The sequence below is a fragment of the Phascolarctos cinereus genome, unplaced genomic scaffold (genome assembly GCF_003287225.1).
Source record: "Phascolarctos cinereus isolate Bilbo 61053 unplaced genomic scaffold, phaCin_HiC Scaffold_4;HRSCAF=312, whole genome shotgun sequence".
Classification (NCBI taxonomy): domain Eukaryota; kingdom Metazoa; phylum Chordata; class Mammalia; order Diprotodontia; family Phascolarctidae; genus Phascolarctos; species Phascolarctos cinereus.
The window spans coordinates 626620605-626632777 of record NW_027555847.1 but is presented as its reverse complement, the minus strand read 5'-3'; the positions used below and the strand labels follow the sequence as shown (position 1 = coordinate 626632777).

Below are 12173 nucleotides of genomic sequence, written 5' to 3'. Positions count from 1 at the left end.
CTAGCTGTGTGACCCTAGGCAAGTCACTTAACCCCAATTGCCTCACCAAGAAAAAAAAAGAAAAGAAAAATTTTAAACTCAAAAGCATATGGAAGTGATTGTTGATAAATCAAAATAAAACAATAAAATAAATTTTTAAAAAAAGAAAAAAAAATCAGCTCAAATTTCACCTACAGAAGGTATTTCTGCCACCCTCCTGCCCTCAGCATCAGTGTTTTTGCCTCTCTGATTACCTTCCATCTACTTATATATCATGCTATACATATTATATATAATTAGATGTTTATACATTGTTTCTCCCTCTAAAAAGTAAGCTCCCTAATAGCCAATGATGTTTTTGCCTTTCTTTGTATCTGCAGCACTGCTAAGTGCCAGGACCTGAGAAACAGTAAGTACTAAATAAATGCTTGTTGACTAACTGGTTATCAGGCTTGAATACTTTTAGTGATGGGGAGTTCATGACCATCAAAGACAAAGTTGTTTGTTTGCTGTTGTTTTAAATATACATTTTTAGTTTAAATCTGCCTCCCTATAACTTCCACCCACTGATTTTAGTTCTGCCTTCTACGTATACTTATCTGTTTATATGTATTCTCCAGTAGAAAGTAAGTTCTTGAAGAGTAGAAACTACTTTTTTATTTTGTCTTCATATCCCCAGAACCTAGTCTAATGCCTGGAACATGGTAAGTGCTTAATAAATGTTTTGAATTAGACTAGATTGCATTCTGTGGCAAGTGGAAGAAATTTTATTTGTCTTCCCTGTGAACACCCCTTAGAATGTATGAAGATAAGTAGCACGTCTCTTTCAAAGCTGACCTTCAACAGGCTCATATCTCCAATTCTTTCAATACTTACACATAAGATGTGGTTTCGAGTTCCCTCTACCAGGTCACTCTTCTCCGAATGTTCTACAGTTTCTCAATGTCCTTCTTAAAATGTTCCATCCAGAACTGAACACAATACTCCAGATAAAGTCTGATCAGCCAGGAACACAGCTGGACAATCACCTCCCACCATCTGGATACCATGCTTCTACCAAAGCACTCCAAGATCACATTAGTTAGTGGTTTTTGTTTGTTTTTGGCTATCCCCTCTCTTTAGTAATTAATATTTCCTTTCCAGTTCACTAAAATTTCCAGTTCATATGAATCACTACTATTCAGTTATGTCTTCCTCATCCTATATGAGTTCAACTGATTTTCAAGATTTGTATATTTGTATATTTATTGATCTGTCTCCATACAGGTTGCCCCCATGCCTAAATCAGCCCTACTGATCACTTCTTTCATCTGGCCAAGCCTACCAACCTCCTTCAAGTAAATTTGGGCACTCCCTGACTCCATTATAAATCACATTCTATGTTATATTACACTTATATTTGTATATGGCCTCTACCCCATTTTTCTCCTTTAAGTCAATTCAATTAAGGAAGCACTTTTTTCCCTAGTGTAGTGTCTTACACACAGTAGGCACATAATATTGAATTAAGTGATTTTTTTCTCATCAAAAAACATTGTTTACTATGAGCAGAGCACTGTAGGATATTCTGTGAGATATGTATAGTTAAGCTACTGAAGCCTACAAGGGGGAAGAAGGCACAAATACACACATATACAACCCATACCATACAATATTAAACAATAAATGTGTCAGTGAGGTGAAAGACTCGTTAGGAGAAGCATTGGAGGAGGTTGCTACTAACAAAGGGAATCAAGGAATGCTTCATAGAGGCGGTGCCATTTAAATTGGCCTGTAAAAGGTAGGTAGGAATCCAAGAGGCTGAGGTATAAAAGTTAGCAAGGCATTTCAAGTATAGGAAACAGTTTGAACAGAAAGATGGAGGAAGACGGAAAAGAATGTTTGCAGAAGACAATAGTCTAGATTGGCTTAAACATTTCGTGCTTGGAAGGTAGTAATAAAGATAAAACTGAAGAGTCAAGAACTATTTATTTAAATGCAGATATAATAAATGCCCTGAGAACAGGGGATACAAAAAAGGGCAAAAAAATGAAAACAAAAACAATCCTTACTCTCAAGGAACTCACAGTGTAATGGAGGAGAGAACATGCAAACAATTATGTATGAACAAGTTACATACAGGAAAAATTGGAGTTATTTCAGAAAGAAGGCACTAAAATTACAGAGGACTGGATTAAGGAGGAGTGGAGCCAGACTGAGCAGCTCTTTGGTTAAGTTCAAGTGTAAGACTGGTTTGTTTGTTGGTTGGTTGGTTGGTTTTATTTGTTTTATTCTTAGTAAACTGCATCTCTTATTCATTTCATGAGTTTTCATATTGGGCAGATATCCAAAACCAAAATTGTACCTAGTAAGTTCAATGGATAGGTTGAATACATAAAGTATGGTACACTGAGAAGAGTGCTGAATTTGAAGTCTGAAGATCTTAGTTCAAATCCCAGCTTACTTAATACCTGTGACTTTGGATAAGTCACTCCCTTTGTGGGTCTTAGTTTCCTTATCTGTAAAATGAATGTCTTTTGTCATTCAATGTAAAATGAAATATTTTTCAACTCGAAATTCATTATCTTATGATGATTCAAAAACTACACTATTTCAGGAATTCCCTGGCTATGCTTTACCTCACTCCTTCAGTCCCTATTATTCTGCTACCTCCTCTACTACGATTCATAGAATTCTGTCTCTCTGTCTCTCTCTCTCTCCTCACCAATTCTAAAACAATGATCAAATCAGCTCTGCAATTGTTCCTGGATATGTTGATCTATGTATGTCCCAGAAAAGTAGGAAGAGGCTAAGGTTATGACTGGCTTTTCATTTAATTTATTCATTAAAACAAATAAAAAGAACAAAAAATCTTCAAGCACTTTGTGTAGATTCACTAAGGAAAATTTATGAGAAAACATGGACAAGAAGATAAGGATAGGGTAAAAGTACACAGATGAAATCTAAGTTCCAAATTCCGCCTCACTCCTTTGTCCTTTTTTCCATCTTGATTTTGCTGCTGTGGTCCCTTCCCTGAGAAACTTACAACTTTGTTAAAGACAAAAGATTTCTAGGATAACATGTAATGTCTTTCATAGCAGAGATTTTCTGTTTTATCTTTGCATCACACAGTCCTCTTCAGAGTGCCTATCACATAGTAGGCACTTAATAAATGTTTAGATTGATTGACACATATAAACTAACTAAAGAGTAACACTCAGTGTATGTAAATATGAGCTTGATTAAATATAATCACTTGGGAGGACCTTAAGTGCTCAGGAACAAAGGAAAGTGGAGTGATCAGTGTTTGAATCATAAGTAGGCTTCAGAGACAAAGAGGTAAGACAACCCCCAAAATAGATATATCATTTAATAGCTTAAATCTCTTTCCCCACGAAATTTATACACCAAAGCTATTAACTTAAATGCAATGCCGGCTGCCTAAAGATTTCACTTTTTAACTCCCCCCCCCATCAAAGGATAGATGCTAACAAATGGCTGAAGGCAAGATAATAAAAACAATAACAATAATAATAACATACTTCTATAGGCTTTAAGGTTTACAGAATTAGTTCCTCACAAAATCCTTATGATCTAGACAGTGCAAACTCTATTATTATTCTGTTAAGGGAATTTAAGTTCAGAGAGGGGAGATCACTTATGGAGTCACAGCTAGCAAGTGTCAAAGTGATTCCAAGTCTACACTTATACCTAGATGTCTACTTAGGCAGCCTAAAAGCAAATGACCTGGATAATCAAAAGCTACTATAGAAATCTGGCATCCTGTGGCCTACATTTGTCTTCCAAAACAAAGAAATTTAATCTCAAAGTACACAGAAGCCTTTGTCCCTTTTTTTGTTTGAGTTACATCTAAAACTCTGATGTCCCTTTGAGGTTTTAGAAAGACCCCAACACACACACACACACACACACACACACACACACACACACACACACACACACACACACACACACGAGCGCGCGCTCGCGGTTCTACCTCAACTCTCCAAATACTGATTCTACAGATTACAGACTACATAAATAACACTGATTCGGGTCCCTTTTTTATGAGGGTGGTAGGGTGGCTGGATGAACCTCAGTAATGTTATATAGTCTGCCCCTCTATCCAGGTATAATTAGCTTACAATATATAATAATCTATTCACAAGGATGTGGAAAATAGGGTAAAGTCTTTCGTTGTATTCCCAGTTATACCCCTAACTCATTAGGAATATACCTTTTGAGGTCTCATTTTCACAGTCTGGAAACTGGGAATAGTAACACTTTCTCCCTCCCTAGTTCCTCCTTCTCTCCATTCTAGAGAGCCGTTGGGATTTCTTCACTTTGGTCATATGAATTACAAAGAAGCACAATCAGGGGAAGAAAAACTGGTCTAGTCTACTGGTGGGAGGTTAATAGGCAATAAACACCTTGTTTTCTTTTGCTAAGCTAACAGGAAAGAAATAGTCCCATCCGGGCGTTTGCTAATTTATTTCTCATTGAAAAACAATTAGGCATTTCTAGCCAAGTCTAACCTAGACAAAAAAAAAAAGCCCAACTCAGTTCTCAATGGTGTTTTGCTATCTCCACTTACAGAGGACACTTGGAAAATAGTAAGCTTCCTAATAGTTACCTGCTGAAATTAACTTTGTACCAACCACAAGGGGGACACACAACACATTCAGAGCGGCTGGTGGGGGCCGGGCCAGGCCAGGACTAATTGTTCTTCCAGCACTGTATTTACTCTTTGCTTTCCTATACTGGCATCCCTCCCCATTTTCATTCCAACCCCATTCCCAGCCCCCAGCCAGGTCTTAGATCTGCGCCGGGTTGTAAACAAACGCAAAGCAGCAATTCCGGACCGTTCCTTAGCATCTGCAATAATCTTATTAAGTACTTATAGCCGTTTATTTGGAGCGACCTAAACCACACCCAAGCGAAATCCACGTAAATAAACTTCCTTGGGAAAAACAAAACAAAAAAAAAGAAAAAGAAATCTTTCCGCTCTGCCCTTACTAGTCCAGGAAAGGATGGGGGCAGGGAGCCCGATGCAAAACTCCAATTTCTACTCGGGCAGGTGGCAGCTGCCTCCCAACTTCGTCTTAAAGCTACAGACAAAAAAAGAGGGAACCAGGCGAGAGACAGCCTAGCAGTCCTTTGCTTTGGTGCCCGAACCCAGACAAGAATAAGAAGGAATGCATTACACAACCGAGACTGCCCACGTGCGCCCGGCCAGAAGTGGCAGCCAGCCGGCTTATTATTTACCAAGTTGAAGTAAACCTGGGTCTAGCCGGGGGCGTGGAGACGGGGAAGAGCCCAGTCGCCCTAGGCTTGCTGGGACGGGGGAGGGGACCTGAGCTATGCGCAGTGTGGGAGAGGCTAAGGCTTGGAAGACCGACCGAGGCGCTGTCTCTTTAAATGCTAGAGGCAGCACTCTCACTGGGGGGAGGCCGGAGCCGGATCTACAATCTCTTCTCTCTCTAGCTTCGGCGCTTGTTGCTCGCTGAGCTCGCTTGGAGCTGCTGCTTCTGCTGTTGCTGTGTGTCTTATGCACCTTGAGCCGGTTTCCATTCCCTCATCCTCCACGGCTGAGAGCGGAGGGCGGAAAGGAGGCAAGAGGAAAGGAGGAAGAGGAGAGAAGAGGGAAAGGGAGGCGGTAGGTATAGATACCACCGCTACCCAAGTCCGTAGGTGATCTACGCCAGCCTCGGGGTGAAGACATGCTTTGCTCTCCTTTGCCCATCCCCGCGATCGGCGCCGGGAAAGAGACTGCTGCTCTGACTCCGGGAAACTTGCCTTAGAAGTCTCGGATTGTGGCGGGGGCTGCTTCCCTTCGGCCCCTTACCTCTCTCCCCCTCCCCCAAGCCGGGTAAGTTTCCGCAGGTAACTCGAGTGGGCGGGGGAGGGGCAGGCGGAGGGAAGGAGAAGGAAGTTCAGCAGGTGAGCCTCCTCGCTCACCTGGGCGGGCTTTACTCTCCATTTCCCAGCTCCTAGGATTGAAGGGGATGGTGCTTTACCAGCTTTTGGCGGTGGGCTCAGCTGGGAGAGTCGAGGGGTATCGGGAGGTGGCATAAACTTTTCTTTTTTTTTCCTCGTGATCGCCCCCCCCCCCCTTTACAAGCCCCTGCGCTGGTTCGGTGGCAGGTGGAGAGGGCGCCAGCAGCCGGGGCCTGGGCTGATGCAACTTGCTGTTGCCCCAGGGGTGCTAGTAGGGGGCAGGCTGCTGCCACCTTGGAGGTGGAGTTGTGGGTTCTCATAAGTACCCTACAGGTGGGGAGAAGAGCTATGCTCTAGGCTTGTAACTCCCCCCTTTTTTCTTCCCTTAGAATGACTGCAAATACCATTGGGGGAGGTGGGGAAGATCACGTTTTTGGAAGCCTGTCTGTTCCTGCTCTTCATCCCTTGTATTGTGCCCTCTTCAGAGGAAGTCAGTCTCCGAAATAATGGTTTCATTTTCTTCCTCTTTTCACCCTCCCACCCCCAATCCCCCTGCATGTCTATTTTCAGCGTGATGGGCAACCAAGTGGAGAAACTGACCCACCTAAGTTACAAGGAAGTTCCCACAGCGGATCCCACGGGCTTGGACCGAGACGATGGTCCCCGAATTGGAGTTTCTTATATATTTTCCAATGATGACGAAGAGATGGAGCAGCAGCAGGGGCCTGTGCAAGACGCAGGGGATTTACAGGATCTTCCCGAGGAGCAGCTGCAGACGTCGCTGCCGGCTCCACAACAGCCTTACGATCCCCGTCTTTACGAGGTGGAATGTTCGGTGTACTACCGGGACGAGTGCATCTATCAGAAGAGCTTCTCCTCGGGGCCGGCTGCGCTGAGCACTTACAGCCCGGAGAATCTACTCAACAAGTGCAAGCCAGGGGACTTAGTGGAGTTTGTTTCCCAGGCCCAGTACCCACACTGGGCAGTATATGTAGGCGACTTCCAGGTGGTGCATTTGCACCGACTGGAGGTGAGTAACAGCTTCCTGACAGACGCCAGCCAGGGCCGTCGGGGCAGGGTGGTAAACGAGCTGTACCGCTACAAGCCCCTCAGCCCCAGCACGGTGGTGCGCAACGCGCTGGCGCAGGTGGGCGCCAAGGAGCGGGAGCTGAGCTGGCGCAACTCGGAGAGCTTCGCCGCCTGGTGCCGCTATGGCAAGCGGGAGTTCAAGATTGGCGGGGAGCTGCGGATCGGCAAGCAGCCCTACCGGCTGCAGATCCAGCTCTCTGCCCAGCGCAGCCACACGCTGGAGTTTCAGAGCCTGGAGGACCTAATCATGGAGAAGAGACGAAATGATCAGATTGGGCGCGCCGCTGTGCTGCAGGAACTAGCCACCCACCTGCACCCTGTGGACCCCGAGGAAGGGGATGGGGAGCTCGTCCGGACTACTGTGGAGCCTGTCGAGCTCCCTCCTTTTCCACCGACTCCTCCTCCCTCACAGCACCACTCGCAGGCGGCACACTGATGTGGACTGCGGCTAGGAAATTGAGCTGTTCACAGCTGCCTTGCGACTCTCCTCGTTCTTTCTCCACTTCTGCTCCCCATTGGGGTTTCCAGCCTTTTTAGAAAGGGGAGCATGCTCTTAGGAGGCTAGGGTGCAGTGAGCCCTTACTAAAGCTCAGAAACTTAGAAAGTAGCGAGCAGGAGTCTGAGGACTAGCCAGGAAAGTCAGTCCTTTGTGCATTTTGGAGGGAGGCGAGGGAGGAAGATGATAATCCAGAAATTTCCCTTCTTCACTTCCTCTCTCCCCTTCCTTCCCCTCTACTTCAGGAATTAGTTCGTTAAAGGTTTAGGAGGTGGGGTGTACGGTGGTGTTCTGGAGTAGACCCATTCTTCTTGCACTCACGGAGTAGGAGCAAAAGTTAAGGCTTGTGTCTACTGAGGCATTCTCTCCCTCACCTTTCTGGCTCTGAGCACGTTCCTGCGGTTACTAGAACAAAGGCTAAGTGAGAGTTTGCTGGAGCTCGGGGGAGGAAGGCACGAAGGGCTGCAGATTTCTCTCCCCACCCCCACCCCCCACCTCCACTCTCCCCAGAGCGCCGCATGTGGATTGGGGGAAGATGGAGTGATTAATTTCGTGGGATTCCTGGGGAGCCAGGCCGGGGAAACAGTGGGAAGATCTGAGAGCTGCAGACCCAGACCCATTTGTGCTATAATAAGTGTAACAAATGATTCTGTAAACTGCTGGAAAAGAGACAAAGACTATCCCCGCCCCTCTCCCTTCCTTTTCCCTCCTCCCCCTTTTAATGAGCAGTTACCACAAGTAGTTGGATGCTGGGAGCGGGGCTCTTGGAAGATGTCCCTCTTCCTGTTCTCTCTCTCAGCTCCTCCTTCCCCAGGTTACAAGTAAATCATTGTCAGGGGCATGGCTTGGGGAAGGATTCAATTAAGGTTAGGCTTTGTTTCTTCGGGTGCTGCTGTAAGCACTAGAGCTGAGCTATTAGTTACTAAAAGAAACCTGGAGGCAGAGGGAATGGCCCTTTGTTGTCACTGATCTAATTAAACTTGCTCAGCTCTGTTCCTACGCTGAACAGAGGGGATGGGAGGGAGACCTGGGTGCTACTTTTCGCAGTATCACTACCAAAGCAGCATTGCTAATTAATCAGTCAGGATTGCTTTTTTCCCCCCTTTCTATCTAGTGAGGTTAGGCTGCACCACTACTCTCTTATTTTTTCATGATTAATTTTTATTAATTGTTGGCTCTGTGAATGACTTCTGTTCCCGGCTACTTCCCATGCACTAGGCTAGTGAAAATCTACTTGACTTGAGCTTTATTTCAATAATAAAATGCTTTTGTTTTGAAGTCAACACTTAATATAATTAAACCAGTGTTGAATATCTTTTCCCTAGCTCACAGTGATCTCCTCACTGCTTAAGAAAACAAGTTCTTTCAGAACATCTGTCTCTCTGTCTGTCTGTCTCTCTCTCTCTCTCTTTCTCTTTCTTCCCCCCTCCTTTTCCTCTCTTCCTCTATCAGTCATAAATAGAAGCCACCTTGTGAGTACTTAAAACAGAAAAATAGAGAAATACTGTTACTGATCTCATAAGGAGCAAATGGGGTTGTTCATGGGTTTAGCCCAGCATCTGTGGGAAACAGACAATAGACTGAACAGTTATTTCTGATATTTGCTAATGAGCTACTGCTCAGTTAATGATGAAGCTTTTTTCCCCCCATCTCAAGAACTGCCATTTGAAAAGCTTGTTCTGTCCCAAAATGATTTGTACACTTAATTTTAGGATGCAGCCAGCTTGGCTCAGAAGTATTGGCATTGCTAATGCTGCTCTGGAGCATGTTGCCACAAAGGATTGGGTTCGGTTTTGTTTTTACTGAAAGGGTCTATAGTGAATCTACAGTGCTCAAGCACTCATAGTGATCATCTGACTTACTATAAAATTATTTAAGGGTACATTAAGCTGCATTCTCTTGAATTTGGAGTAAAATCAGATTTGATAGCTTGGGCAGGGAAAATATAGTAACCCTTTAGCATCTATATTTATCTTAGTCACAGCCTGGCTTATAATTTGTTTAATTTTTTTATCTGCTTATGTGTACTTGTAAACTAAATATTCTGACCTTAAAATTGCAATTTTAAATGTCTAAGCCCCTTAACAGAAGCTTAAGAAAATTCAGTGTGACCTTAAGGCAAGTCACTTTACCTCTCTGCACCTCAGTTTCCTCTTTAATATGTTGATGTTTGCTATGATTTCTGAGGGCCCTGAAGCTCAGAAATGTAGTGATTTTTAAGCATTTTTTCTCTAACTTACCAACAGTTACATAGTCTCACAATATCCACTTTTGTCAATTTGTAGCTGACCACCCTAGCCCTTTGCCTGTCAAGATCAAAGGTGTAGCTTCTAGAAAGAAATGACAAAAAAAAAATTCAGCATTGTTACAGTGGGAACTTCAGTCAGAAGGCAGAGTCTAAGTCCTCAGTCAGTTACTTCTCTCTCCCTCCCCCTCCCCTTCCTATCACAGCTTCCTCTACCCAGAATCAATCTTGCATCCGGTGAGGTGGGACAAGCTAAGCATGGATAAACAAAATTACAAAAAAGCAAGAGACCTAATTTTAGCCAATAGTCTCAGTTGCCTCTCTAGGCCTGCTAACAAGCAGCAGAATTGACAGATTTGAGTTTCATCTCCTTCCCTTTCTTCTGTCTACACTCGGGAGGGAAGTGGCTAATGAACAGTGACCAATGGGCAAAAAGTGCCCATATTTTCTGCCAGCTTCTGCTGATAGCCTTCTCCCCACCCTTTACTGGAGAGCTCAACAAGGTCTACAGTGACATGCAGAGTTCACTGTAGATGTTGGGAATTAAAATGAAGAAACATTGAAAGAAACTCATTGTGAAAGGAAAACGGAGCTCCGACAGAAACATATGTTATGAGTGCCTTTATGGAAAATCAGAGGTTGATTGGGAGGGAAATTGAGCTCATTAGTTACTGCGGTAGAGGAAAAAGACCTAGCATGGAAGCCTTTCCCAGCCTAACTTTAATAAACCTTCATGAAAAAAAAAATACGTATTGCATTAGCTACGGTATGTAGAGGCAAATTTCCAAAGGTTTTCTTTTTTTTCCTTAAGAATCTTCAGTATGGTTTAGAAGTTGGCATACCTCCTCTCTTCCTGTTTGGTTCAAGAGAGAAACAAATGAGCTGACAGATTAATTTTCCTCCAGGTGGCAGTGTTGTGGATACAAATTTTTATTTAAGCCTCATAGCAGTGGTTTCACCTGGCACTTTAAATTTCTAAATAAATATTTAAGCATATTTTTTTGTTCCTTTATAAGGGATTAAAAATCCTTTAGAAATATTTTGTACTATGAATTGTGGATGCTCTTTGAAGGAAAAATGGGTTTGATTCTAGGGCTTCTTTTTAAGCTTGCATTGGGAAGAGAGGGAGGGAAGATGCCCTACTTGGAACATGAAGTTAAAGTCAAATTTATATTTTCTTACCTGAGGAAATATTTTGTTGAGACCACTTATGTAAGAATGAGCTTTGCAGGAGCCCTAGACATCAGCTTTACAGCTCTTTTATGGTCAAGACAGAACTTTTTTTTCCCCCCTGGTAGTATCACCCACATTTAACTGAAATTACTGTTTGGTACTCAGGTAGCAAAGATACAACCTGAGGAGTATACTTTATTCTGAACCTAAAAGTGCAAGTGTTATAGTCTTCAAGAAAGACATTTATGTGGTCGAATTTTTGCCCATTGGGTGCTTTTGGCTATTTTCAGCACCAGCTCTGGGTGGGTGGGGGGGAACAGATATTTTTGAAAGCAGAATTTTACTTTTATACAACAAATGAGATATGGAGAACTAAGTACATGTTAACTGCTTGTTTTCTAACTTTTTTTTTCTTAAAGGAATTCACTGTGTTTAAGACTGTCACTGTTGTGTGTTTGTCTAACCAGCCACTTTTTACAAATTGGAGTGTGATTATAGTTACTGATGAATGGATTTCGGTTTTGAAAGCCACACCTTTTTTGTTTTAAATAAAAAAAATCAGGGTAATTTCAAACTTGAGTGGTTTATATGACTTTCCATTACAGTGAACAAATGTTTCACTAAATCTACTTGAAGTTTTTTATTTGATACTGTAATCCTTCAGAGAATTTTCATACACTAATAGGATAAGCACCACATTTTTTCCATGAATTACGTGAATTTTTTGTTTTCACTGGAGGCTATGTTTTCTGTCATTGTTCTTATACTGCTTCTTGAGAAGGAAGTTCAGATTTCAGATTGTATCATTTCCTTCAAAATGAAGGGCTGGGCATAGTCAAAATAAAGATTTGAGATTTTTTTCAACTCTCTTTTGCTGTAATTTGTTTTTTAAATTGTCAGGTCCTTTTTGAAGTATCTGTATGGGTCAATAATAAACTTATTGATGAGGTAGCTTCAAGTTTGCGTTCTTCAAATATCTTGGCCTGGTTTGCCAAGGATGAGGAAGTTGAATCTCAATTTCAATTTTTCTCCCCTTTCTGTGTTTGTTCAGCGATGCAAATTTTATATTGCACATTCTGTGAGGGATTGGTTAAATCCTTGTTCATTTAGGTCTTTAGTTTTCATGGAAAACTTTTTTCCACTATCATAAATTGGTTTTTGGAATCAATACATCTCTTTGAAATTTGATGGGACCTAGGCTAGCTTATTTAAAACCTTAGCTCAGGGTAATGGAGGGTTTTCATTACAGAGTTCAGTAACCAGACAGAGTTTCAC

The 12173-nt window shown here is 42.7% G+C and overlaps 1 protein-coding gene across 1 annotated transcript; it reads left to right on the top strand.

Moving 5' to 3' along the window:
* The first annotated feature begins 5376 nt into the window (after window positions 1–5376).
* Window positions 5377–11762, top strand: LRATD2 (LRAT domain containing 2). Its single transcript, XM_020997912.2, has 2 exons — window positions 5377–5827; window positions 6466–11762. The coding sequence occupies exon 2, from the start codon at window positions 6470–6472 to the stop codon at window positions 7418–7420; it is 951 nt and encodes a 316-aa protein (XP_020853571.1). The 5' UTR covers window positions 5377–5827; window positions 6466–6469; the 3' UTR covers window positions 7421–11762.
* The last annotated feature ends 411 nt before the right edge of the window (window positions 11763–12173 follow it).